Source organism: Colletotrichum lupini, chromosome 5 (genome assembly GCF_023278565.1).
Source record: "Colletotrichum lupini chromosome 5, complete sequence".
NCBI classification, from domain to species: Eukaryota; Fungi; Ascomycota; class Sordariomycetes; order Glomerellales; family Glomerellaceae; genus Colletotrichum; species Colletotrichum lupini.
Genome location: NC_064678.1, coordinates 2,523,348 through 2,548,430, shown reverse-complemented (window position 1 = coordinate 2,548,430; position 25,083 = coordinate 2,523,348). Strand labels below are relative to the sequence as shown.

The following is a 25,083-nucleotide window of genomic DNA, read 5'->3' as shown; positions in this document are numbered from 1 at the left end:
AGCGCTGCCCGTGACACGTGGCTGCAATGCACGTCTCATGTCATGGGGAAAAGGCTATCTGGAGCCCTACCACGCTGCCACGCGTTATGATCTCGACCCTTCGCACGCCTCGCCTGCTTTCGTGCAGAAGGCTAATACTGGCAAAATGAACAAGGAGGGTATCTAACGAGCCGTTATAGCCCCCTTACCCCCCCTCCCCCCCTTTCCGCGGCCATGCTAAGTTGCTTGAGTTTGGTTCGTGTTTTGGCGGCTCGTTTCTTCGGGCAGGCAACGTTGATCGCCTCGAGGGCTTTCGTCGTGGCCGTGGTCAGTGCTACCTCATGCACATGGCAAGCCGCAAGCCGCACGATGCACGTTGTACACCGCTTCCAAAGTTCAGCAACAGAGTTGTTCTGGAAAGGCGAGACGAAGCAGGTCTCTGCTTGATTCATGAACCAGCGCAAGTTAATGTCACGCTGCAAGTACTAAAAGTGTACAGTCGGCTACAGCCACTCAGCTGCTATGTTCAGCCAACACCCATCCCGCCGCCGCCGCCATCCAACGCCATCACCACGTACCATTATCGTCATCAAAGTTACCTTTCGCCATGGCATCTTTGCCATGTGCTTGTGCAGCACAACCCATCCGACGCCACGGAGATGGTGTGCAGAGATGGGAGGGAAACGTGGCAACCCTAAGGCTTCCCCTCCGCTCCGTGGCGCTTGGAACTGCTGTTGCGGGCATTCGATGCGACGTGGCGTCGTGTTTCCATTCTTGTGCATCCGAAGAAGAGAGGAAAATGAGACTGTAAGACTGTAGGTGTGATGTGGGTGGCTGTGGAAGCACCTATGGAAGCATTTTGGAAGCTTCGAAGAAGGCGAAGAAGGAATTTACACTTTTACGCCGTTGCTCCAAGTTCGAGGTCTGTTCGTCTTTCGCGAACCAAAACTCACGAAAGTTCTCACCCCCACCGGGAATTCAGAGACAAGTCCCAGCCCAGCCCGGCCCAAGGCAAGGCAAGACCCGTGTGTCACGACATAGGGGAAAAGGAATGATGTGCCTTGGTGTGCTTGGCTACCGGTACCTGCGATGTGTGATACACCGCTCTCTCCTGGACGCCCGCGGACCCTTCTTGTTTCCCGATGGCGGACACGAGCAAGATGGATGGGGGGAACCTAAGGGTACTGGTATGCCACGCCCATATGGATTCCAAACCACCCTAAAGTACGGATAGTCTACCTACTCTGCTACTCACAAGCTTGCATCCCGTCTCAACGCCCGGCCGTCGCCCGCGTCCCCGATGGCGATGGCGATGTGTCCGTACGGGGAGTGGATATACGGCAGCGGCTAGTGCTGCGCCGGTCCCCTTGTCTGCTGCTACGCAATCCTGCGGCCCCCATTAGAAGAACCACAGCACTCGGCCGGGTGGATTGTTGGATCGAGATGGCGTCCTGTAAGCTGTAGGACGGGCCTAACTCTGTCTGGCTTAGTCTAGCTTCTACACACCCTTCTAGAAGGACTTTCAGAAAAAGAAGGGACAAAGAAAAAGTTTAAAAAAATCAAAAAATAAAATGAAATCGGAAAGCCGTGCGAAGGTATCGGTACATTGCCAGGCTCTCTAAATTTTGCCCATGATGCCCTGCGTGTGGCATATTGCGCATATGCGTATGCGTACGGAAAGTGTGGGAGACTAGCCTTGAGACTTGGAAGAAGCGGAAAACAGAAAAACAACGCCATATGCAATCGCTTCCAACTAATTGGCCAATTGGCAACTTAGGTACCGTCTCTCTTCTACGTATCACTTCTAAAACTTTCCCGGCTTGCGGTTCCGCACTCTCACCCCCCCCCCTGCCTCCCAATCCCATCCATGATCTGGTAGGTATGCCATCCTTTCCATCCCATCCCATCTCCTCCCCCCTCCCTCCTATGATGAGAGCGTACGTAGTTACTCCGTAGTGTAAGCGGGCTTGCAGTTGCAGACACCGGGGGATTCAAGTCACCGCCGCTCTTGCCGCACCGTACTTTTCGGCGGTCGGGAAACGACGCCCACCCACAAAGCCCCCAACACGAACAGGCTTACAAGTTACAGCCCACACCGCTCGGCATTCTCCCCTTCCGGTTCGTAGCTGCGTTCACTTCGGGCATCTGCCCGGGCCAGCATTTACCCACTCGCAACATCAACGAAAGGTCCCGTCTCCCCGCCCCCTGGGCCATCCTTTGAACGTATTGGCGCCATCTTCGTAGCATACATCGTTGGTCATGGAAAAAGAAGGAGTGGAAATCCGATACTAGCTAAAACGGCTCTATGCCGAATGGGCATGTTGTGGCCGGAATAGTTAGCACAGCAATGGCATGGCGTCTTGTTCGCGTTGAAGATGAATGGGGCCGCCGTTGCTGTTTTCTCGTTCCGCCGGGCGTGATAGTAGTACAGCGGAATAGAAAGACACACGCCCCTTGTCGGAGCGTCCGATTTCCTTTCTTTTCCCTTGATGAACTAGGTCCGCATCGGACTTGTGCTCCGATCCTCCCCCAACGGTGCCCCGCGCGGCGATGGGAAGGGGGATGATGGCATCGTTTCCCGGGGGTCCTGGGGAGGGGCTGGGCGGAGTGCGATGGGCTTGAAACCTGTTTTTTTCGTATCCTTGGGCTAGTGATGATGTTCAACAAAGAACAAAATCGTATGATCAGGCTACGGGGTTGTTGTCTGCAATCTGTAGATATCCCCTACCCTGACAGACCAGGGCTGCGAAAATCGCGATCGAGTGCAGCCTCATCGTGATGTAGAGCCTGGTTGTCGACCATGATGCGTTCCTAATTCGCGATATTTTGTGCCTTGATGTAGAAAGGGGAGGAAACGACATGAAAGGGCAGACTGCAGGAGAGTGCTTCTGTTTGACTGTTTGCGCCATCAAAGGTCCATACATCATTCTCCATGGAGCATCGTCAATGAGCCTCTCCATATGTACAGTCTTACGATAAACTGAGTCTACCCTGTCCAAGAAAGCAGACGGGAATCGTTGCGCGTCGGGCAATCCTACTTCTTGTGATACTTCTCACTGCCTTGGCCGACACAATGTATATGAACCTCCTTTCATGAACTGTCGTCAAATGATATTCAAGACTACATGAATGTGTTTCCGAGAACTTGTGGCCTGCAGAGTATGCAGTCATCTCGTTGGTGGCGCACTGCGTCCAGGCAATACGATGCTAATTGAGCATGGGGTTGGTTGACTGTACCCCCTTTCAACCCCCCCCCCCCCTGTGGTGTATCGTGACCTCCCCAGAGACGAAGATCAAGCTAATCAGCCAGCCTCTCCGACGCAGCTAGGGGGAGAGAGGTCGGTATAGGATTCAGCTGACTGCCTCTGATCCCCTGAAGGAGCTTCACAAGAGGTGGTTTGTGGCTGGTAGAGCATGCCCGCCGTCAGCAAGGCAATCTCCCCTCATGCGAGTGTTGCCAAGGGGTAGCTAGGAGCTTCGAGATGCTTAACTTTGGTGCTTGGGGGTGTGATTCTACTTCTAGGGGTGAATTGTCTAGTACTGTCTCGAGAGAATCATCGCGTGGACCAATCTGGCAGTGCCCGTGATGTCGGCTGTCAAGGTAATCGACTCTCTGTAGTGACCGTAAGACGGTCGTACTGTGTTCGCGATAGTGATCTATCTGGATGGTCTCTTGAAACTCGTAACACAGCCTGAACATTGTCTTTCCCTTTGGGTTGAACTAAGTCCTCTCTCTGAGAAACGTATCGTAGATGGGGTTTGACTCTCTGTAGGCATTAAGATACATGCACACTTGGCATTGATAAAGTGGTTCTTCGTCTTCCCGAGCGACAGGAACCCCCCATATCCAATGGCTCATCATCTCTTCACTTCTGAAGCTTGAGACCTCGGTCACGATCTTAGGTCGGATTGTGAGGGGGGCCAGGGCAGTTGCTATGCAGCGAGTTTGGCATACATTCGGGAAAGAGCTCACGCCATGAGATACTTCATATCACCAACAAGGAGACAGACAGACGGGATCTTCTGGATGATTGCTGTCAACGGGCAAAGGTATCGACATAGACTAGCCAACCGCAGTTCTGGCCCACTTGCTTGGTAGAGGTAGAATTTGTACAATGTGAGATGGAGACCACTTTCGGGAACCCAGGCTGACGTCCGTACTATCGGTACCGTCCATGTCTCTCCAATGTCTCGCGAGCTACAGGCAGGAACCGCAGATGGTTGTCGCATGCCTAAAGTATGTGTGTAGTAGATGAACATGCATGGTTCGCCCTCACATGTATGTCCCGACGATGCGGGAGGTATGCCTCGAAACCAATAGTGATCATCAGGAACCATCACGAAAGCAGGGAGAGATCGATGGAGCATGTGAGTTGTGATGGTTGTCTCAAGTATCGGGACATTCTTTTTACGCAACGTGGTGGTCTGGCCTATATCCGTAAACCCGTCACACCATACAGCGGCAGAGGAGATCTCCATCCCTCCCCGCCTTACGGGTACAAACGAGTCGATCATTCACCAGGGGGAGTGAATCTGGGAATAGTATCCGTACACTCCTTGCCCTGGGTCTCGACAAATGAGCAACCGACAAGATGTCACGGCTGCCGAGAAGACCCCATCTCGCGAGCATGTGGTCCGTTCCCACACTCCTGCCTTCAGTGGTGGATCTTGATGAGGAAACATGATTGTGGACATGGATATTTCCAAAAGGAACGAATCAGCCACCGTGGTGCATTGTCTTACGCGAGTTTGTGGTGTATTCGGACCACCCCGCCTCGGGAACCAAGCCGGATGAGCGGGTGACTGCATGGCCTCGCGCTGCTGTCTCGGCAAGAGAGAGAGAGACCCCTACATGGGTGCCAACACAGTCCCTATCCTTCTCAGAGTCTTGTTAGTGTGACTTAGCTATACCATGTAGAGGACGAACTGAAAGAGGTGGCTGAAAAGAGTAGTGATAGCGAAAGTGGGAGAAATAGTGACAAAGGTAGCGGTAGAAACAGAAACTCAGGATGTGCTGAGCGGCAGATCATTGTCGCCCACTTGGCAGACTCGGGAAAGAGGCGAATGGTCATTGGATCCTTGTTTTTGGCTACTTATTTCAAGTTATGCCCAGTTTACAGCCGCTCACCGAGATGGAGATGATGGATACTCGGGAAAGATTCGGCATTGTGGTATGGAGATATAGCGGAGCTTGCCGATGAAGATAGACATATGGGGAAGCTGGGGGAAATGATCACCCGCTTGATGATCATCAGGGCAGGGCCGTAGCGCCAGTGCAGCTTGATCGGATGTGGTGGCTCGGCCCGTTGATATGACCTCTAAACCACGGCATGACTCCGTGGACCGGCTCTCCGGGGTATATCAGTAATGGAGTGCCATCCCGACGATGCAGCACAGACGTCCGGGCCGTATTCTCATCGGATTCAGGCAAATGCGGGGCATGCTGTCGACTCAGCAATCCCGTGGTTCCCCTGGCTCGGCTGTCACGCGCGGGAACACGGCAGCTCGGAGGCGAGAAAGAAAGAGATGACAAATGTGATTTCTTTTGCAGGTACGTGCAGCTCCAGGGAGTCATTCAGGTCTAGTAAGGGTAGAGACAGCCCGAATATTCTGTCTCCATTGCTGAGAAGACGGCATACACCATCCTCCTACTGTGCCCTGAGTCCCACGATCATCAGCCTCCATCTCACAAGCAGTTACCCAGTTACCCGATGACGGGACTGTGGCACTAATATGAAACCTACAGATGAGGCCTTGCGAGCTTGCGTTCACCTAAATGCGGCATATCTGCGGCTCGGGGAGTATCGGCATCGTGTCATGGCTGGTTGGGTCCGCTTCCCTTAGCCGGGTCCGATTCGATGCATCGTTTTCACAGGAGAAGTTGTCACTGTCTGTAATACGAAGTTTGCACTGTTCAGCGACACGGCAGAAGCCCGCGATAATATCGCCAAAAGGCCGGGTAGTCTCCGGCAAAACTGAGACACCCGCACGCCGTCTCCGCGCCAAAGTTGTCTGACGGGATTTCGGGACGATGTTCAGCTTCGCCTCCAATGCCAATGAGCCAATCCAGAGCTTTTGGGTGGGCACACAACTGGAGAAATGACGCTAAAAGGGGGAAGCCACCCGAGCTTCTCCCGGTGAATGAGGGGCAACAAGCTCCCACAACGTGATAACGTGGGGTAGAAATGCGCTACCGACCAGACGGGCGGTCGCCATTGACGCACCTGACCGCGTCTTTCAAGGTCTTGGGGTTTCTAACATCTCTGGGCATCCGTTCCTTCATTCTGTGTATTGGTAATTGGGAGGAACAGCTCTCCACCTTTCTTTCTCCCCGGCTGAACTGCATGGAGGGGCGCATAGCAGCATGACGGGAGAGACAGAGAAACAGCCGCTGCTAACCTGGTTGCTAACGGATACTGCATGCAAACATGGCCTTTTGATTGCTTGCTTGCTTGCCGTCCACCCCGCCGCCTTCCCGGCATCGGTGTATCTTCCTCCATCTACCTAGCTCGTCACCTAGAAACACGCGGGACCTCAAAGTGGGTTGCTGGTCTCTCTTCCCGAGCTAAGGTATCTTTAAGCCAAGTAAGAAGAGGGAATCCTGTCCCGCATCGTCCGGAGTTGTTCCGTTGTCCACAAGCTCGTCAATCCTCTATTTAACAGCGCGATCCTGCTGCGAAGATGTTCCGGTCCTCCCTCTCGATCTTGCTTCCCGGCGCTTTCTATCACCAACTTTTCTTGTCTGTTCCTCTTTACCCCCTTTACTACCTCTCCAAGTTTGAAACCGGCCAGTCGTAGAATTGTAGTTGTTCCAAAGATACCCCTATCCATTCTTACAGTCCAACGTTTGACGAGCCCACAATGGCCGACTTTGACGTCGAAGACGTGCTCAAGAAGCTCACCGTCTCTGAGAAGGTCGACCTTCTCGCCGGTAAGACTGCTCCCGTCTCTTTTGGGGGGTCACTTTTCACCCCAATTGCGGACTCTTCATTACAGCCCTCGACGAGACCTAATGATAAGCTAACATTCGATTCTCCCCAGGTATCGACTTCTGGCACACCAAGGCTCTGCCCAAGCACAACATTCCCTCCATCAGACTCTCCGACGGACCCAATGGCGTGCGCGGCACCAAATTCTTCAATGGCATCAAGGCAGCTTGCTTTCCCTGCGGAACGGCTCTCGGTGCCACCTTCAACCTCGAGCTCCTCGAGGAGGCCGGCAGGAAGATGGGAGAGGAGGCCAAGCTCAAGGGGGCTCACTGCATTCTAGGCCCTACCATCAACATGCAGCGGTCCCCTCTCGGTGGCCGAGGATTCGAGTCTATCGGCGAAGACCCTGTGTTGGCTGGTCTCGGCTCCGCCGCCATTGTGAGAGGTATCGAGAGCACTGGTATCCAGGCGACGCCCAAGCACTTTGTGTGTAACGACCAGGAGCACAGGCGCAACGCCGTCCAGAGCATCGTGACGGAGCGCGCCCTTCGCGAGATCTACGCGCTTCCTTTCCAGCTTACCTTCCGTGACGCCTCACCGGGTGCGCTCATGACTGCCTACAATGGAGTCAACGGCACATTCTGCAGTGAGAACCACGATCTGCTAGAGAAGCTAGTCCGCAAGGAGTGGGGCTGGGACGGCATGATCATGAGCGATTGGTACGGAACCTACAGCACCACGGAAGCGGCTAATGCCGGTCTCGATCTCGAGATGCCTGGACCTCCTCGCTTCCGTGGAGAGCCTCTTAAGTTCAATGTGTCGACGGATAAGGTCCGCCAGCACATTCTCGACGAGAGAGCTCGCGCCATGCTCAAGTTCATCAAGAAGGCTGTGGCGACCGGCATTCCCGAGGGTGCCCCTGAGAAGACGGGCGACACCCCAGAGACCGCCGAGTTGTTGAGGCGCATCGGTGGCGAGAGTATCGTCCTGCTCAAGAACGATGACAACGTGCTGCCCCTGAAGAAGGACAAGAAGGTGAGCATGTTCTCCGAGTATACACGTCTTTCACGAAAGTACACACACTTACTTTGAGACTCACAGACAGTTGTCATTGGCCCTAACGCCAAGATCGCCACCTATCACGGAGGTGGTTCCGCCTCTTTAGCTGCCTACTACTCCGTCACCCCCTTCGACGGCATCAGCAAGAAGCTCACCTCACCCCCGGAGTACACAGAGGGCGCCTACTCCCACAAGCTCCTGCCCCTCCTCGGCAATGTCTGTACGTCAGTTGACGGCAAGCCCGGCATGACCATGCGCGCCTACAACGAACCCCCCACGGACCACAGCCGCGAGGCCATCGACGAGCTTGTCCTCACCAAGACGGAGCTTCTCCTTGTCGACTACTACAACCCCAAGCTCAAGGGCGACCTCTGGTACGCCGACTTTGAGGGCTCCTTCGTCGCTGAGGAGGATTGCACCTATGAGCTCGGCCTCATCGTTTGCGGCACGGCCAACCTCTTTGTCAATGACAAGCTTGTTATTGACAACTCCACCAAGCAGCGCCAGGGCGATGCCTTCTTCGGCGCCGCCACCGTTGAGGAAAAGGGGCGTGTCGAGCTCAAGAAGGGCCAAAAGTACACCTTTAAGGTCGAGTTTGGCTCGGCCCCGTCGTCCAAGTTGCAGGGCGACAACGTTGTCTTTGGCAGCGGCGCCCTCCGCATGGGAGGATGCAAGGTCATTGACGACAAGGCCGAGATCGAAAAGGCCGCCGCCCTCGCCAAGGACGCCGACCAGGTCATCATCTGCTCCGGTCTCAACGCTGACTGGGAGACGGAGGGCAACGATCGTGCCGACATGGACCTTCCGGGCTACCTCAACAAGCTCATCTCCGCCGTTGCCCAGGCGAACCCCAACACGGTCGTCGTCAACCAGTCCGGCACCCCGGTGCGCATGCCGTGGGTCAAGGACGTCAAGGCCCTTGTCCAAGCGTGGTACGGCGGCAACGAGACGGGCAACGCCATCGCCGACGTGCTCTTTGGCGACGTCAACCCCTCGGCCAAGCTCTCGCTCAGCTTCCCCGAGCGCGTCCAGGATAACCCGGCCTACCTCAACTACCGTGCCGAGGCCAGTCGCACGTTGTACGGCGAGGATGTCTACATTGGCTACCGCTACTACGAGTTCCTCGACCGCCCCGTGCTCTTCCCCTTTGGCCACGGCCTGTCGTACACGACCTTTGGCTTCGGGGACCTCCAGGTCCGCGAGGCTGACGGCAAGCTCGCCGTGGACGTGACGGTCAAAAACACGGGCAAGGTGGCCGGCGCTGACGTCGTCCAGGTGTACGTTGCACCCAAGCAAAAGGCAAAGATTAACCGCCCGCTCAAGGAGCTCAAGGGCTTCGCCAAGGTGTCGCTTGCGCCTGGCGAGAGCAAGCAGGTTACGGTCAACATTGAGACCAAGTACGCCGCCAGTTACTTTGACGAGGAGCGGCACCAGTGGTGCGCCGAGGAGGGCGAGTACGAGGTAATTGTCAGTGACAGCAGTGTCATCACAGACAAGGCCCTCAAGGGCAGCTTCAAGGTCAGCGAGACCTTCTGGTGGTCTGGTCTGTAGAGACGTCTATGCGTCACGATGTAAAAAGCAGGGAGCACCGGTTGGGAGAAAATGTTCAGGATACACAAGATTGAATGAATGAATGATTGATATTTATGCATGATAATTTGCTTCGTAGTCCAGCCAGAAACGTCCCTTTGATAAAGATATTAATGTTTAGATGTATCCGTCGCAATGTCATGCTGCGTCATATCTTTCGTGTATTCGTAATCGTCACACGCCAATTTCAGGCGATATGTCCGAGAAACTTTGGAACCACAAACAAACTCCCTGCCGATGATCAAATGCAAACCTCATACTGCGACCTACGCCGCGCTTTCGCTCTTCCGCCTTACATCCTCATCCGAGCTCGGTCTTATACTAGACTCGCTTGGTTGTGAATCAGTTGGGGGTAGCCAAGGCTCGGCGTCACCCAGTCTTTGAACAGTCATGCCTGCGTTCCCGGCATTCTTCATCCCGGATTCGAGCTGACGCTGATAAGAGATGCGACGAAGGCGCTCAGCTTCTGCGGGTGTCAAATGAAGCTGTTTTATCTCGTTAGTCTTCATCCCTTGCAGACTTCAGAATAGCGACACGCAAACCACCAGAAAGTGAGGAACCATGAAACGAGGGAAGAGAGGAGTGGGGGGGGGGGGGGGAGACATACGTAAATTTCAACAAGGATAGCGTGGATCACCAAGGCGAGCCATGATCCCGAATCAAAGACGGCTGTGAACCCGGCTGAAATCTCGGCAGGCTGGTGAGCGGTGATGCTGGCGTGGACAAGGACGCTGAGGCCGGGGTTCTCCCCCGAGTAGTAGCCGTCGCAGCCAGGATAGAAGCCGAGGACTTTGTTCCGGTCGTGACGGAAGATAAAGTCCACCATAGCGCACTGCTTTACTTGATAGTAGTTCGACTCAGCCGTGATCATGGCAGCGAGGTACCCAATGATGCGCATCGTGATGATGAAACCGGCCTGTGGGAAAGAACAGCTTCGTTAGCCCATGTGCAGCGGAAGAGTACGTGTCTTTCTTTCTGTTGGAACAAGTGATATCTTACGTATACCCAGGCTCTGAGCATCCATGCCCGGTGCTGCTCGATCTGGAGTTTCTTGATGTTGTAGATGGCAAGGGCAAGGGCTCCGAGGAACATGAGGCTGGCGGTGCCAGAAACAGTCTGCATGCTCACGCCACCGCCAAACGTCCGCCGTGCGATGAGAAAGACACCAATGATTCCCACTATACTCAGTAGAACGATGAGATACCCATTAAGGCGATGAAACAGGATAGCCTTGCGACGTATGACAGGGACGAATTGTAGACAGGCAAGAAAGCCTGCCGGTATGACACCCGCGAGGTGCATGATGATTCCGATCCGTGCCGTGCCCTTTTGAAAATAGTAGCACTCTCCCGGGAGCGCCCTCGAGTCGTGCGCCGGATTACAGAAGACGCCGTTGAAGTTGAAGTACATCATGCGGGCGAGTGTGAACCCCATCATACCCCCCGCGGTGATGACAAAGAGGGTGAAGTTGTACCCCTTCTTGAACCCGATGGGATTATAGACCTTGCGCGCCAGGGCAACGAAGCCGTTGGCTGGAGGTTTTGAGCATGGAGAAGAAGCTGTCGACATGATGGGAGGTGATTCTCGTGAGATCACGCGAGATCGGGGTGAGCTGAAGTGAGACAGCGCCGCCACTTTTCTCGCTTCCTTCTGTCTGTTGAAGAACGGGGGAAATGAGCTGCTCAGTCACAGATGAGCCTGAGCTAGGTTTAGGAGAGGGGATGGCCCTCATCATATATGCTCAAAAGGAAAGTTCTGGCCCTGAACAGTTGCCGGGGTCTTGAGCCAAGAACCCAAAGGATGAGAGGCGTTGCCTTTCTTTGTCAAAAGCAGGGGTTAAGGGCAAACAGCAAGTAAGAGCGGGCGAATGGCTGTACGCGATTGTCCACAACGCAGCAAACAAGGCAGGGTATGGCAGCATCAACCACCGGTTCTCCCGTAAAAGACGCATCATGGGGGCTGAGAACGTAGGATTGGTCGTCTTGACAGCACACCGAAGCCATGTCTCACGTGTTGCATGGCACCATGAAATGCTGGACAGGCTTAGCTTGGAGAGTGCTTCCACCTGAGGACGTTGCAACTTTGCCCGACGTATTTCCCTCGGCCGAGTAGGTGGGAACAAATGGCCCTTTCGAGGACTGGATCATACTTCTAGACATGCGATGGGGGCTGCTCCAGCCTCCTCGGTGTCGGGCGGCTAGATGTCAGAAGCTCGAAGCATGGGGCCCCCCTAGAAGCAGGTTACAGGTGGCGTCCGGGAAGGCATTACGGGACCTGAACTAAGAAGCCTACCGGTACAGCCAAAGCAGCCAGCGGCAAAGAGGATCAATGGCGGCAAGGGGACGGACTAGGCTCGACCTCGCGAAGCCTCTCGCAGTCGTAAGCAGTGCTCGGCCATCTTTGATTGCCTTTTGACGGGTGGGAAAAGGCCTGACGTGCATGTTGGTGTGTGTTGTACGGCATGCGGCCGTACGGACGAGATCGAATGCAAGCGGGCCGCATTAGTGCCGATACGGAGGGCGGGGCCGGGTCAGGAAGAGGCGAGATGGTTTAATGCGCCCCGTAGCGGTGTGCATGTGCCTCATCGAGGTTCGTCACATTTATGATCCATCGTAGGACCGTATAGGCGGAATCCGGGCCTTCGAAACGTTGCAGGATGGTCTTCGAGCAACGAACCGCGCTGCAGACGGCTGTTCGCCTCGCATTTCGCCGCTGCCGGATGCGAGCCCCCAACTGAGATGCGACTGCCGCAGTCTTCCCGCGCAGATTAGACATATACGATTAGGTAGCTAGGCGACGAATAGTGAGCGACTTGGTAAACCGTTGGTAGGAAATAGGCCCCGGTTGACCAAACTACATACCTCGTCTTTCAATATCCTTGAGAGCCGGGGATACAATGAATAAATTGTCCCAAATCTCAAAGAAGCGAGATTCACCTTCCACTGGTCTGCTGGGCCACATTGGCCTAGCAGCTAGGCAGTCAGACGGCGGTTTGAAGTTGGCAAACAGGCAAGCAAGGGGTCTCTATTCGGTCATTTGCCCACTTGTTTTGGGTGGACGGTGACCGACCTAGACCGTTGATGGGCGTTGAGAATTGGAGCTTTGACGTGGAGTGAGGAGGTTAGCAAGCATGGCGAGGAGGGGAAACCGATTTTTGGGCAGAAAAAGGAAGCATAAAGTGGCCCATCGCCGAGGCTTCTTCTCCTTCTCCTTTTCATCGCGCCATCGAATTTTTCCACACTAGTGTCTGGTTGACTGAGGTAGGAGGTAGGAGTCCGTATAGGCAGCTGCGCAGGCGTGATCGAATATGGAAGATATCCGTACTTATGCAACTGAAATCAACGTGAAAGACAGGAATAGGTAGAGGGAGAAGAAGACGGGGGATAGACGCCGGAGAGAGGCACAGAGGTTGGAAGGTGCTAAGGTACGTACCCATTCGAGTGTCCACCACCTCACCTTCCATCCTGGTTCGCTAATATGGAAGGTGAGGTGGGTCATTCGGTATCCACTCCCTCCGCCAACTCTCGACTCACGCGTTGCCGTCCTGCCGCATCCGCACCCGCGCCCCGGCCGCGCCTCCGTCCTCAATCGGCTCACGTCTCATCTCATCTCACCTGAGATCCAAGCATCCAAGTAAGCTCCTGCCAAACACGCATTCCACGCAACACTCACACAATTCAAGACAAGCTGTCAACCTGTCAATCTCTTTCTTTCGCCGAGTTTATTGTTTTTCTTTCCATCTCTCCCCTGCTTGCCTCTCAAGATGGCCCAAGCCCCCCTTCCACCCACCGTCATCGCCCAAAAACAATCTTTCCTCGCTACCCAGGCTCGTCTGCTCTCCCGACCCCTGCAACCCTCTCGTGCATGGCTCGCCGCCAACGAGGCCGCCGAGTCCTCCATCCCGGACCCCGTCGTCGAGCACGTCGCCGCCCGCCTCAACACGACCTTGCTGCAGCACTCGCGACGCGCCTACTCTCACCAAGCGAGCCGTCACGTCGCCGAGCAGATTGACGCGTTGTACCTATCTCAACTGTCGGCCGCGCGAAGTGACTCCTCCGAGGGTCTATCCCTTTCTTTGGACCTGTGTATGTTCTGTGTATTCCGCTCCGTGTAGCGCCAAAGACTAATGGGAAAAACCACCAAAGCCGAAGAGACTGCCGTAAGGTCGCTTCCCTTGGCATGGCCAGCCGGGCGTGATGCAACTAGCTTTCCTATGGAAGCCAAAAGGTACGCTGAAGTCGCTGGCCGCTTGAAAGAACTCGCCGAGAAGAGGCAGCACACCAGAGCTCGTGTTGAACGGCTACGGCGCATGAAGGCACTACTTGATCCCTTCCGCACCGGAGATGCCGGCGCGGGTGTGCAAGAGAATCTCGTCACCCGCGATGGCGAGATTGAAAAGGAGATGGAAAAGATGCGTGCCCTGCTGGCTCGTGTAGGTGGTCGTGTAGGACTTCTACCCAAGTCCACCGAGTCTGCAGACCTGTTCAAAGAGGGCAACTCCTTGATTGTAGAGCCTGTAGCTACAGGAGAGAAGCGCAAACTTGACGACCTTCTCGGCAGCTTCTGACTGGCCACACAAAGAGGCCCAAATTGAATTTCAAAGAGCACCTGTGGGAAAGCAACGGTAGGGTAGCTCAGGCAAAAGGATTTTGTGTTCAAGTTGTATAGTGGCGTTAGGTTCTAGGCTTAAAGGATACCCCCGGATTTATGAAAACTACTTTTTTCCCCTGTAATCCCGGCACGTTCATTCTGGGACGTATATCAAGCTTGAAAGTCGAACGTGTACCCCAGGGAATCAACGCCAGGAGTCGCTCTTCGTTTCTTGCTAGCATCAGAGCGAGACAGCTTTGAAGCATCGCTGAGGTCCTCACTGGTAGGCCGGATACTCTTCTTTCTCTGTTTGATTTCTCCTTCCAGCGTGGCATCTTTGGCACTGTCATCCACGTCCAGACCTTTTGACTTCTTGTCACCTGGCTCTGCGGTTTTTGGAACTGCCTCCTCTTGGGGATATAAGCTTGGCCGCACAACCCGAAGGTTGCTAATAACCTCTTCTTGATCTTCATTCGTTACCTTGGAGTACACCCGAAGTCCCACTACAGCCACAGCATTCCATGGATCTCTCTCAAACTCGTCTTGTTCCTCGGCAGGCGCACCAGGGGGTGGCTGCGGGGGCAGACGGTCTGTACTGGGCTCCCGCTTTTCAACAGCGTCAATTTCAAGCTCCAGTTCCCGCTCAGAAAGTTCCGACATGGATGATACACTTGCAATGCCATCGTCGTCTGACTCGCATGGGTAAGGTGCGGAATACTCCGATGGGGATGCTTCTTCACTCATCACCTCTTCGACATCTTGAAGGGTAGCCTCCTGCACCTCACTTCTGACTTTGACTACCTCGCGCCTATCGCCTCTGGAACGCTTGTTTGTAGGTTTCGGAGGTGTCAAAGATCCCGGGCTTCTCTCGGTGATTTGTTCCAGCATTTCAGCCGACTTAAAGACTTGAGGTATCGCTCTGTCTTTGTGGCGGGGGGAAATCGGCACGTCCTCACCTGCCATGGTACCTGAATTGGTTTGGCTGCCCGCTCCTCGCGAATCGTTTGACAAAGACAAGTTTTTGGTTGCAATCTCAAGAGTTTCATGTTCGGCTTCCTGGATTGTGACTTTGGCCACAGGGCTTGGTGGGTTTGGAATCGGCTCAGATTGCTTCGGCGGAAGGGGATTAGCTAGCCTTATATGTGCACGTAGCTTCTCTTTCGCTGCCTGGTGTTGTGCGATGCGTTTCGCCTGCTGTTTCTGAGCCTTTCTCTTGGCTTTGATCCTGAGGTAATGCTCCTGTTCTCTCTCTTCGAGGATCTTGCGCTTGATCTCGGCACGTCGCTTTTCCCGATGTCTCCTCTCATGTGCCTCTTTAGCCGCCTTTTCCGCGGCCGACTCGACAAGTTTTCCCTTGCTATGAGCAAGGTCATAGGCCAACCCTATCCGGATCAGCTTCTCTCGGCGGTTTTTGGCATTGCTGCGAATCACTTGGTCGATGGGAAGTACGCCATCGTTCCGCACCGCATCTAATTTGACAAGAACCTCGTAGCTACCAGCTTGAAGGTCGAGTTCAACATTCACAGATCGGTTCATGCGGTAGGATGCTTGACTCCGAACGACATAGTCCTCTTGGCCGGCTTTGTGCAGACGGAATTGCAAATCAAACCGGTATTGACCTTCCAAACCACGGAAGTATCGATCGTCTAGTTGCGCTAGTACGATCACAACCGGGCCCGACTTGGAGATTGTAAACGCGAAATACGTTTCGTGGTAGTCCAGGGTCCATGGCACTGATAGTGTTGTCCAAATGGATGTAACCTTCCACTCGGGACCGAATAACCGGGTAACATCAAATATGTTGTATTTTTTGAGGAGATCGTGGTACGAAATCCAGAAGGCGCCGTCGTCGCCAAACGTATGTTTGAGTTTCTGCAACCACTCAGGGGTCCATTCTTTGGAGCCATCGCCTGCTAATGGTCAGCGCGAGAACGGTAAGACATTATATCTCGAAGACGGAACTCACTCCAAGCTCCTTTCCATTCACCCTTTCCCCAGGGATTCTTCAGTAGAACCAGCCTTTGGCCATCCATTTCGACAGCCTTCATGACGCTGTAGGCGTGCATCTCGATAATGCCTTTACGTTCCCCTAGACCCCTTGATGCAAACCCAGTGGAGCACCCCAGAAGCCAGTCTTCGTTGACCTTTAGGAGTTTCTCTTTCCAGAAGTACTCCTTGTCAAGGATGTCTGTTGTGTAGACCTCTGAGGTTACGCCACCCGTAAGGTCCTCGATGGCCTCGCCCGTGAAACCACCTTCGATGGAGGCATAGTCTCCGTGCGCCTTTGCGTACGCCTTTTCGAGAAGCGGCAGCCATGTCTCGTTGGGATTCTCACACTGAGCAAAGTAAAGCGCGCCACTGTTTGACTGATAAATACGCCTATAGGCTTCTTCTGAATTGATGCGCTCGCGATCTTCCCAGAGAATTCGCTCCAAGTAGGGCTCGTCATAGTCGGGCTTGGTAAGGTACAGCTATGTAGCCGGTTAGAAAGGGCCTCAAGACTTTGTGGGGTCTTCTCGGACTTCTCGTCCAAGGTTTCCCCAACTAGACTGTCAGAGGGGCAATGGAGCATACCTTGTCATCGATGATCTCGCTGAACCACTCTCCATCGCGATGGAAGACAAAACCATACACGCCGACTTCAAGATTATGTGCAACGCAGACTTTCTCGATCAGGCCAGGCTTGTTACTCAGATTGCACAGCGCAGCCATGAGCCAACAGTCTCCATCTCGACCTTGGCGCACATCGTCCGCCGTAGGCCCGTCAATGTAGAATTGCGGGTTGTCGAAGATATCGACCACTCGCTTGACGGCTTTGGGCTGGAAAGCGGACTGCGGAGGTTTCGCGTCCTTGGTATTCCATAAGGTTTCGAGGCAGTCTCTGCGCCCAAACTTGAGATCAAACTCGATATCATAGTGAGGATCTCTGTAACGTTGATTGACTCGGCGACACTCGTGAACAATCTTGTCGACCTTGGCTTTGCAGACAGTCGCAGCCTCATCGTACGACGTCTGAGTGAAGATCCCAGTGGCTTTGGAAGAACGCTTCGCGACCCTCTCAGCGTATGCATTCTGAGGAATGACGGTGGTAGCTATTGGCATCAAACACAATCAAGTCAGTCTCACGTTGATGTCCAAGGCGATTCTCCGTATCAAGGATGCGACCGACCTTTTCCTGGAGTCTTGGTCGTAAACTTTGTCCAGAATTCGTCAATGATCTCCTGAGGAGGCTGTTGCTTCGTCTTTCGGGGTTTCGTGACGGTTACAGGCATGGTGGCTAAGTATGCTCGGCGGCGCGGGTGGGGGATCACAGACGACGGTACAACCTCGTCGGAGCTCGAGCTGGAGCTCGATAATACAGTGGATGCCATTACGTCTTCGGGGTCGATCTCTTTGGCAGTTGCCTTGGTCAAAGTAGATGATTGCAATGTTTTTGCGCTTGCCGACACTTGTTCAGCTGGTCAGAGGTAGCAGTCTCAGCTGAGGTGCTCGGCTTATGCTTTCCTGTAAAGTGCGGCTTCAACTCCCGGAAGATTCGAACGTGAGCAAGTTTACCTGCCCAGCTCCAATGGGGTTGAGGTAGGAGAGAAGGAACCCACGAAGACCGTCTACGTGGGTCAAGGTCAGGCCGAGGGTGGCGGAGAGGAACAGCATACGGTGGCTAACTTTCAGCAGCAGGCCCATGCCGCGAGCGGTGACTTATTTATCCAGCTTAGGCTGTTCCCGACGTTTAGCTTGTGGAATGAGGCTCTGCAGCCTGCTGCATCGACGTTGGGAGAAGTTCTGAGTTGGGCGATGTTGACCATCGGATGACCCAGCCGTACGGAAAGCATCTATAGTCTTACAACATGTTTGTGTGCGACCCTCGTGACATAGTCCCCCAGGCAGAATGAGGCGGATGGAAGATGGACAGGCCAAGATAGGTAGACGTGGATACCTATCAGGCTGCAACTCGAGCATGACGGCAGTTTTCTTACTTGAGATGGCGTGGTAATGCAGACTGCAGCATGCAAGTCCACCCCTCTCATACGTTGGCTGCATTGCAAAAGTCAGCGCTTGGGAGGCAGGCTGGGGGCTAGCCGTTATTCTACCCCGCTTGGACACCACGGCCGTGCCCTGGTATTCAGCATCGTACTTATTGATGACATTAAGGCTGGCCGACGTTCGACACCGGCATCCGCAGTGTGCACAATTAAGCGTAGCCTGTTGCGGTACAGGTGATCCGGTAGCCTCACTCAGTCAGACACGTGGATGGTGGAATACGCACGTCTACGCGTAGAATAGCCTGCCGACTCTACCGGCATGACGAAGAAGACGAGACGAACACCGACGTCCGGTTACACTTTCCTCGAAAGGATTCCGGGACCGATGGTCATAGCTTTCGGCGTGCCGTTCGTACCCACTCAACTCCGTGTGCACTGGTGCCTACTCACGACCTCATGTCTCTACTACGGGATTTGAAGCTCCTGAAAGCCCACGCAGTCGCATTACGGTGTATCATCACCTCATCCATCACATGGTCAAGCCTGACTGCATGTGATTAGGTGCTCTGCGAAACGCTGACTTGCCTGGTGTTCTTCAGCTGGACCACAGCTCCGCATCTTCTCATACAGGTGCCGTCTATGCCAGGCCTAATCCTTGGCCTTGGAGTATCCCCAGAGTCGTTCTACGATTCTGCTGTATCTACTGAAAGCCGAGTATTTGTAAACTCCGCAATAAAATCATTCGTCGTTAGTCGTAGCAGAGCTGGCGTATCCTGTTCCTGTAGTCCTGGAGCCTCAAAGTCGTTCCTGTAGGCAGCCCAATGCCCACTGTCCTACAGAATCCCCTGTATAGCATCACCCGGTTCAGATCACCCATCACAACTGCGGCACGCCCTACCCCAGAAGAGACTCGGACAACTCAGACAACAACAGCTTCTTTTTTTTGTGCGTCACGCCACAACAGCTTTGCCGGGGTGCTCACCATTCCTCCCTTCAAAGGGATCTTCTACTCAACAACCACTTCCACCGCCCCAAAACTCTTCTTCTTCATAAGATACTTGGATATCTCTCATCCCCTTCCCCGAGCCCCATCTTCCATCCTACGGATCTTCCCGACCCCGGTATGCTGGGTCAGCAGTGCAGCCCATGGCCAGCTTCAGCTGTCCACTTATGCCCACTGCCGAGCACAGGGGTAGTGAAGATTCTGGGCCGCGAACGACCCTGGAACCGTCGTTCTGTAGAATGCTCCCCTTGCTGCCGTATGCCTGAGTCCAGTTGCGAGTTAAGGAACAGGCACCGGAAACAGAGTCGCCTCGTTGTTGGAATATTGAACCAGAAGCAGCATTGTCAAGCCAAGATCCTCCATAAGATGGCTATATGGGTCGTGAACTTTTGTTTCCAACTGCGCTGGATAAGATGCATTCAAACGTGCTTGAGACCATCCGTCGTGAGAGTCGTTTGCTATGAAGAAAGGAAGCCTTTCCCGTTTTGTTCCAGAAAATGAATCGTGTTGATGAAGGGGAATCCGTGTAGACGCCATGTAAAAGCAAAGTATGCCATTTGGCGGCATGCCCATTTTATGCATAGATTGAAATAATAACCAGAATGAAAGGTGGAAGTTGTAGTTGCGGTGATGTTCAAAAGGCGTAATGATTGGTCGTATTGCAGATAAATGAAAGCGACATCGCTGAAGGAATGCCACAAAGGTTTTTTTGAGGGAAGCTGCATCAAGGCAAGCCTGCCTCTATCCTCAGGCCTAGCCCAAGAAGTCGCAACGTCCTCAAGAGAACATGTCCGGAGATCGCCGTCTAAGCAACGGGGGCAATGGGCGCAACAGCGGGCTGAGGGATGCCAGGGGCAGCCGACAGATCAACGTCGTTGGGGATTTCGCCGTTGGTGTTCTTCTGGGGGCAATCGCGGGAGATGTGACCGGCCTCGCCGCACTGGTAGCAAGTCTTGCCAGCAGTGTTGAGGGGACCACCGTTGGGAGCGGTGCAGTCACGAGAGATGTGGCCAAGCTTGCCGCAAGCATAGCACTTCATGGCCTGAGCCTGGCAGTCTCTCGCAAAGTGGTTGGGACCACCGCACTTGTAGCAGGTAGCAGGACGAGGACCACCGGTGAAGGCACCACGGCCGTAGCCACCGTATCCGCCACGGGGAACCGGGGGGCCACCTCGGCCCATGTTGACGCCGGCGGGGTTGGGGCACGCGCGCTGCTCAAACATTAATAACCTGGGCATTGGTCTCTAAAAGCTGGAGTTTCTTACTGCAAGATGACCGGGCTGTCCGCAGTTGTAGCAGCGGCCACTGGTGCCAGCGCCGCTCAGACGCAGGGTTGGGCAGTCAGCCTGAACATGGCCGAGTCCCTGGCAGTGATAGCACTGCTTAGCCTCGGTGGTGCGGGGCAAAGGGCAACCGTTGGACTCGTGGCCGGGTTGCTTGCCTACAACCTGGCGTTAATGATATGCCTAGCAAAAAATTGAGGAGTAAGTGACTCACAGTTGTAGCAGAGGCGCTCGGCGGAAGAGCAAACCTCGGCATAGTGGCCAACATTGCCACACTTATAGCAGGCACGACGAGAGAGGGAAGACATTTTTGATATTGTGTGACTGAGACTTAGTGTTAGCAACAGTCTATAGGTCAGTGCTTCGCAATGTTCATCGGAGCCTCTCTGACGCAGCACAGCAGAAGCTCCAATGCTCCAAGTCGCAATCCAAAAAAAAAATAACATCGCAAGCAGCAGCAGCAAGCAGCAGCTTTCAGATCGCAGTGTAGTCCGAATTATCGCCTGTCCAATTTGGGAGGATCAGACGCGTCCAAGGCGGAGGTGCAAGCGCCGTGCTCCAGCTCAGCACCGGCGCGGAACTTTGTGCGCATATTGCAATTTTTGATGATCTTCTCCTCGGCAGAAAGATATTTCAGGAGCCGCCAAGTATCGGATCCATCTATTAGCGTGGTGGCGAGTAGCTGAAGTTGAGTTGAGGGATTATCCAAGCCGATCCACCGAGGGCTTTCTGGGAGAGCAGCGCATCGACTCGAGCGCAAGCGCGGGGCCGGGGTAGCGGGGATGATAGCAAGCGAGACGGCGCAATTGTGCGACTCCGGATTCAACACTGACGGAGAGCCGAGAATCGATTACCGAGTCGATGTGGCATGCGGCAGGCCGACGCGGCTGCGGTTGGATTTGGGAATGGTGGGCTAAATTGGATCGCTGCATTGTGTTCGCGGTAGGGCACACGACTGCGACGCGCGAAACTCGGCGCATATGTGCGGAATTGCGACCAGGCCAACAATAGGCGGGGTTGGCGCATCATCGAAGCCGGTCGCGTTGCGCAAACGAGTCCGACTACAGAGCAATGACGATCTGGATTCCATATCTGAATCGAAGTAGATAGGAAGCCGAATGTTGTAGTTTGCGCTCGCCGAATTAATTGTGTTGTGTTGCGATGCGATGCGATGCAAGTCGAGAAGTGTGGGCCGAATGCTGATGCCGATGCCGACGCTGATACTGGTGCTGATACTGATGCAAATATTGATGCTGACGGTGCGGATAGACTAGAGAAACGGCGGCCGCCGTCGCTGCTGCTGCTTGCTACTTGTTCCTCTTACTCGCTACCGTGATGGGCTGGGCTTTCGGGTGCGTCGTCGCATGCACTTGATGCGACGGCAAGGCGAAGAAACGTCACGGCACCACCACATGGCAGCAGGGAGCAGAGGACGAGGGGGGAGGGCCGGGTAGAAGGACAGAGGGGTAAAGGTAAGGTAAGGTATGGTAAAGTACCGGTAGGCGGGCGAGAGCGAATGGGAATTGTGCGGACAAGACGCAAAATGCAGGAACGAAGGGTCGAGGGCGAAACTCACCTTTTCGCGAAAAATTGCCTTTGAGAAAATCGGGGACGTCGAGTTTGTTTCGAAGAGAAAATGCGGTTGACTATGCGGGAAGGGGGGAAATAATAATTTGTGAAGGAGGAGGAGGGGTCTAGTAGTTGGGAGGAAGAGGTAAGCGCAAGTGGCCAGGTGAGAATGGAGTGAGGTAAGGCACTCGCGGTAAGGTACGGAGTAGGAGTAGGAGGAGTATTAGCGGGGATGGGTTCAGGTTGAATGGAACCGGGGACTGGGACCTGACTGAGGTGGGACTGGGACTGGAACGAATAGGTTGGATGGACCTGGAACTTGGAAGTGAGGTAAGGTAAGGTGGGAAACGGAGGACGGAGGCGAGGAAACGTGCTTCCGAATTATATTTCTCTTGCAACCGCTTAGGTTCTACTTGGTAAGGTACAGATACTAAGTTAGGTAGGTACGGATACAGATACGGTATTACTTCCTTCCTCCCCATGATGGTACCTTCCATCACCCTTCAACACCTTACCTTCCCTTAGGTAAGGTACCTACATAAGATAGAATCGAATGGAATGTCCTTAAGCAAGGCAGGTGGCACCTCAGTTGACGACCTGCCTTACCTGAAGGTAGACTTTGGCTCACAAGATCATCGGACTTGACGCTGGCGAAAATTTTTCAAAACACCACACAGAATGAGGGCGAGTCGGAACAAGGTTCTTTTGGTGCCAGTGCGTGAGAAATGGCATCTACACAAGACCGGGAGGCTACCTTAGAAGGAAGGGGGTACATGACAAGGAAACAAGACATCCAAAAGAGGATGGCCACATCCATCACACCTTGTTTGGTGAAGTCTACCTACTTCCTCCGCCTTCTCCGCCTCTTTCCCTGCTTCTCGCCCACGGCCTCTTCCTGCTACTTCGACTGCTCTCCAACTGCCCTCGGTACCTGGCACTTTCTTCTTCTCCTTCTTCTTTTTCTTTCCGAGGACTTGACACCAACAGTCAGTGACTGCTTTTCTAACCCCTTCCCCTCATGGGAAGGTTAGGTAGCGTTGAGAGGGGGAACCTCCATGTACACCACAACCAAGCAAACCCCTTCCTGAACTTGACGAGAAAGGAAAGGACGGGACTGGGCTGGCTGGATTGAGGTGCTCTGAGCGTGATGGGCTGGGTTTGACTGGGTTGGAGAAGCGCGTGTGGCAGGAGACAAGGAAAGGTGCGTGTGGGACGTCTACCTCGAATCGGCGTAGCGCGTTTGCACCAATCCAACCAAATCACTCAGCTCTGTCTCCTGGCTCTTGTTGGAGGCCATGACATTCTCGACGTGGGCTGGGACTCTGAGAGCCATCACGACTTCCCTTTGCCCACTACCTTCACACTGGCCGATAGTCACAGAGCGCACACCTGGAAAGTGGAACTCGATCTGAGATGGTATCAACTGGTCAATTGGACTTTCGAGTCCGGTTCTCTCGTTGCGGACATTTGGAAACCTTGTACCTCACGATGCCATACCTACCTACCTAGCCCATGGAACTTGGAAGAGTTGCACTTGCGCTTGATACGCACCCGCTTAAAACTGCATCCCTTGCATTTGCGGCTTGCCCTGCACCTGCAGATTCAGTCACCCGCTGCTCCTCCCACATCCCACATCCGCCAATGACGGATGCTTTCCTGTCCATGATTCGATACCTACATTCCCTTCCCAAGAACCAAAAGCAAAGAAGGCCCAAACCCCTTTTTGATACTCACCCCAAGCTTTCAAGCTCATGTGGGTGGAAGTTCTTCCATGGGTATCAACTCACATTTGAGAGCAGGAGACAAGAGAAACATGTACACAAACGACGGAATTGATGAAAGAGTTCGAAGCCCATACGATCAGGATTCTGTCAGTCTGCCTCACATTCGGCACAGACCTTGAGAGGACGGGCGCGGACCACGAGGGCAGTTGCTTATCACCATGTCTAGACTCAACACTCAAGTGTCAAGACTACCTATGTAAAGCCATCGACCAAGAATCGTCAAAAGTGGAGGGCGGGGACAAACAAGTTCCCCTCGCCGCTCGGGCCAGGTATCACAACGATGCCCCGACAAGTCACTCTTTAGCCAAGGCCCCTACTCCTGGTAAGTAGTCATCTGTTGGCGAGACTCTCTTGACGCGAGTCTCGACTCTTCACCCCGTCCAAGCTCCAACTCACCTCGTTCTCACTTTACCGAGCGACGGATTCTCCTCATCCTCACTGTCCATCGTTCACCAGGGTCAACTTGATACGCCACATCCAGTCCAATAAAGACAGCCTGTATTATCAAACAAAGTTCAAACTTGTCCTACTCAGCTCGTCTTCCGCTGCGCCAGACCTTGCCAAAATTGGAAGCGCGAGGTAAGTTTCATGTTGTCCTTCTCACAAACCTTGCCCTCACCCTGAACAACCTCACCACGTGCTCACCCAACTCTGCGTTACATCTCTCGTCTAGCGACGAAGTTGACCAGCCAGTCTCACGTAACCACTCGGTAGTTACGGAGTGCGGACACTCGACTCCTGACGAACTAGAGGTCCATGTTCGCAACCTCTGGATCAAAGCACAGAACAAACACGAGCGCACAAACATCCTCTTCTACAGTATCCGTACAACAGCGCCTATCTCACTATCAACTTCACCATGTAGGAGGACCTTAGCCACCTCTCCACGTGCTAGTCCTCTTCTGTTGGCACTTGCCTCTCAGTCCAGGCCTCGTAAATCCGCGCGCTAAGAGAAGACACTTGAGCAAACTTGGAACAGTCATCCGGGCCAACGGGGTCAAAAGCCCTCACAGTGCATGCCCACCTGAATGTGCCGCCCAAGCAAAGAGAACCAGACTGAAAAAGATATGTATCAACCCCAGTCCTCATGGCGTCCATGTGGCGGTTCCTGACCCGGTCATTGTCCGTGTGTCGCGACACTTGGACATGTCTCAACATCAATTCCCCGCCCTAATCCCCCTGGCCACAGGTCCGAGGCTCACTTGCAAGTGGCTTGCAGGGTCGAAAGGCAGGAATTTGCAATGGGAATAGCTCTGTGGACACCTGCATTCTCGAGATTCTGAGCTTGCGCAACGCAGCCCGGTAGGTGACCACG

At 54.0% G+C, this 25,083-nt stretch overlaps 10 protein-coding genes across 10 annotated transcripts; 4 read left to right on the top strand and 6 right to left on the bottom strand.

Moving 5' to 3' along the window:
- Positions 1-37: 37 nt before the first annotated feature.
- CLUP02_10151 (uncharacterized protein) lies at positions 38-2,200 on the top strand (the record flags this gene model as incomplete). Its single annotated transcript, XM_049289127.1, has 7 exons — positions 38-158; positions 268-564; positions 615-786; positions 823-1,166; positions 1,238-1,439; positions 1,859-1,916; positions 1,976-2,200. The coding sequence occupies 7 exons, from the start codon at positions 38-40 to the stop codon at positions 2,198-2,200; spliced, it is 1,419 nt and encodes a 472-aa protein (XP_049146272.1).
- Positions 2,201-2,315: 115 nt separating this feature from the next.
- On the bottom strand, positions 2,316-2,781 carry CLUP02_10150 (uncharacterized protein; the record flags this gene model as incomplete). The annotated part of the gene is made up of 2 exons (XM_049289126.1): positions 2,316-2,604; positions 2,708-2,781. The coding sequence occupies 2 exons, from the start codon at positions 2,779-2,781 to the stop codon at positions 2,316-2,318; spliced, it is 363 nt and encodes a 120-aa protein (XP_049146271.1).
- A 1,167-nt stretch (positions 2,782-3,948) lies between these two features.
- Positions 3,949-4,347, bottom strand: CLUP02_10149 (uncharacterized protein; the record flags this gene model as incomplete). The annotated part of the gene is made up of 1 exon (XM_049289125.1): positions 3,949-4,347. The coding sequence occupies one exon, from the start codon at positions 4,345-4,347 to the stop codon at positions 3,949-3,951; it is 399 nt and encodes a 132-aa protein (XP_049146270.1).
- A 1,546-nt stretch (positions 4,348-5,893) lies between these two features.
- CLUP02_10148 (uncharacterized protein) lies at positions 5,894-6,337 on the bottom strand (the record flags this gene model as incomplete). The annotated part of the gene is made up of 2 exons (XM_049289124.1): positions 5,894-6,051; positions 6,178-6,337. 2 exons carry the CDS (start codon positions 6,335-6,337, stop codon positions 5,894-5,896), a joined length of 318 nt encoding a protein of 105 aa, XP_049146269.1.
- Positions 6,338-6,840: 503 nt separating this feature from the next.
- CLUP02_10147 (glycosyl hydrolase family 3 N terminal domain-containing protein) lies at positions 6,841-9,518 on the top strand (the record flags this gene model as incomplete). The annotated part of the gene is made up of 3 exons (XM_049289123.1): positions 6,841-6,910; positions 7,021-7,943; positions 8,010-9,518. The coding sequence occupies 3 exons, from the start codon at positions 6,841-6,843 to the stop codon at positions 9,516-9,518; spliced, it is 2,502 nt and encodes an 833-aa protein (XP_049146268.1).
- Positions 9,519-9,823: 305 nt separating this feature from the next.
- CLUP02_10146 (uncharacterized protein) lies at positions 9,824-11,126 on the bottom strand (the record flags this gene model as incomplete). Its single annotated transcript, XM_049289122.1, has 3 exons — positions 9,824-10,042; positions 10,165-10,473; positions 10,557-11,126. The coding sequence occupies 3 exons, from the start codon at positions 11,124-11,126 to the stop codon at positions 9,824-9,826; spliced, it is 1,098 nt and encodes a 365-aa protein (XP_049146267.1).
- Positions 11,127-13,320: 2,194 nt separating this feature from the next.
- On the top strand, positions 13,321-14,124 carry CLUP02_10145 (uncharacterized protein; the record flags this gene model as incomplete). Its single annotated transcript, XM_049289121.1, has 2 exons — positions 13,321-13,642; positions 13,703-14,124. 2 exons carry the CDS (start codon positions 13,321-13,323, stop codon positions 14,122-14,124), a joined length of 744 nt encoding a protein of 247 aa, XP_049146266.1.
- Positions 14,125-14,318: 194 nt separating this feature from the next.
- Positions 14,319-17,831, bottom strand: CLUP02_10144 (calpain family cysteine protease; the record flags this gene model as incomplete). The annotated part of the gene is made up of 5 exons (XM_049289120.1): positions 14,319-16,057; positions 16,114-16,618; positions 16,722-17,239; positions 17,317-17,604; positions 17,672-17,831. 5 exons carry the CDS (start codon positions 17,829-17,831, stop codon positions 14,319-14,321), a joined length of 3,210 nt encoding a protein of 1,069 aa, XP_049146265.1.
- A 1,581-nt stretch (positions 17,832-19,412) lies between these two features.
- On the bottom strand, positions 19,413-22,466 carry CLUP02_10143 (zinc knuckle; the record flags this gene model as incomplete). Its single annotated transcript, XM_049289119.1, has 10 exons — positions 19,413-19,874; positions 19,948-20,343; positions 20,398-20,573; positions 20,630-20,739; positions 20,943-21,097; positions 21,135-21,341; positions 21,413-21,668; positions 21,747-22,061; positions 22,187-22,302; positions 22,452-22,466. 10 exons carry the CDS (start codon positions 22,464-22,466, stop codon positions 19,413-19,415), a joined length of 2,208 nt encoding a protein of 735 aa, XP_049146264.1.
- Positions 22,467-22,542: 76 nt separating this feature from the next.
- On the top strand, positions 22,543-25,074 carry CLUP02_10142 (uncharacterized protein; the record flags this gene model as incomplete). The annotated part of the gene is made up of 12 exons (XM_049289118.1): positions 22,543-22,596; positions 22,662-22,702; positions 22,774-22,974; positions 23,058-23,185; positions 23,220-23,462; positions 23,585-23,737; positions 23,881-24,090; positions 24,154-24,215; positions 24,250-24,347; positions 24,442-24,629; positions 24,697-24,890; positions 24,988-25,074. 12 exons carry the CDS (start codon positions 22,543-22,545, stop codon positions 25,072-25,074), a joined length of 1,659 nt encoding a protein of 552 aa, XP_049146263.1.
- Positions 25,075-25,083: the final 9 nt, after the last annotated feature.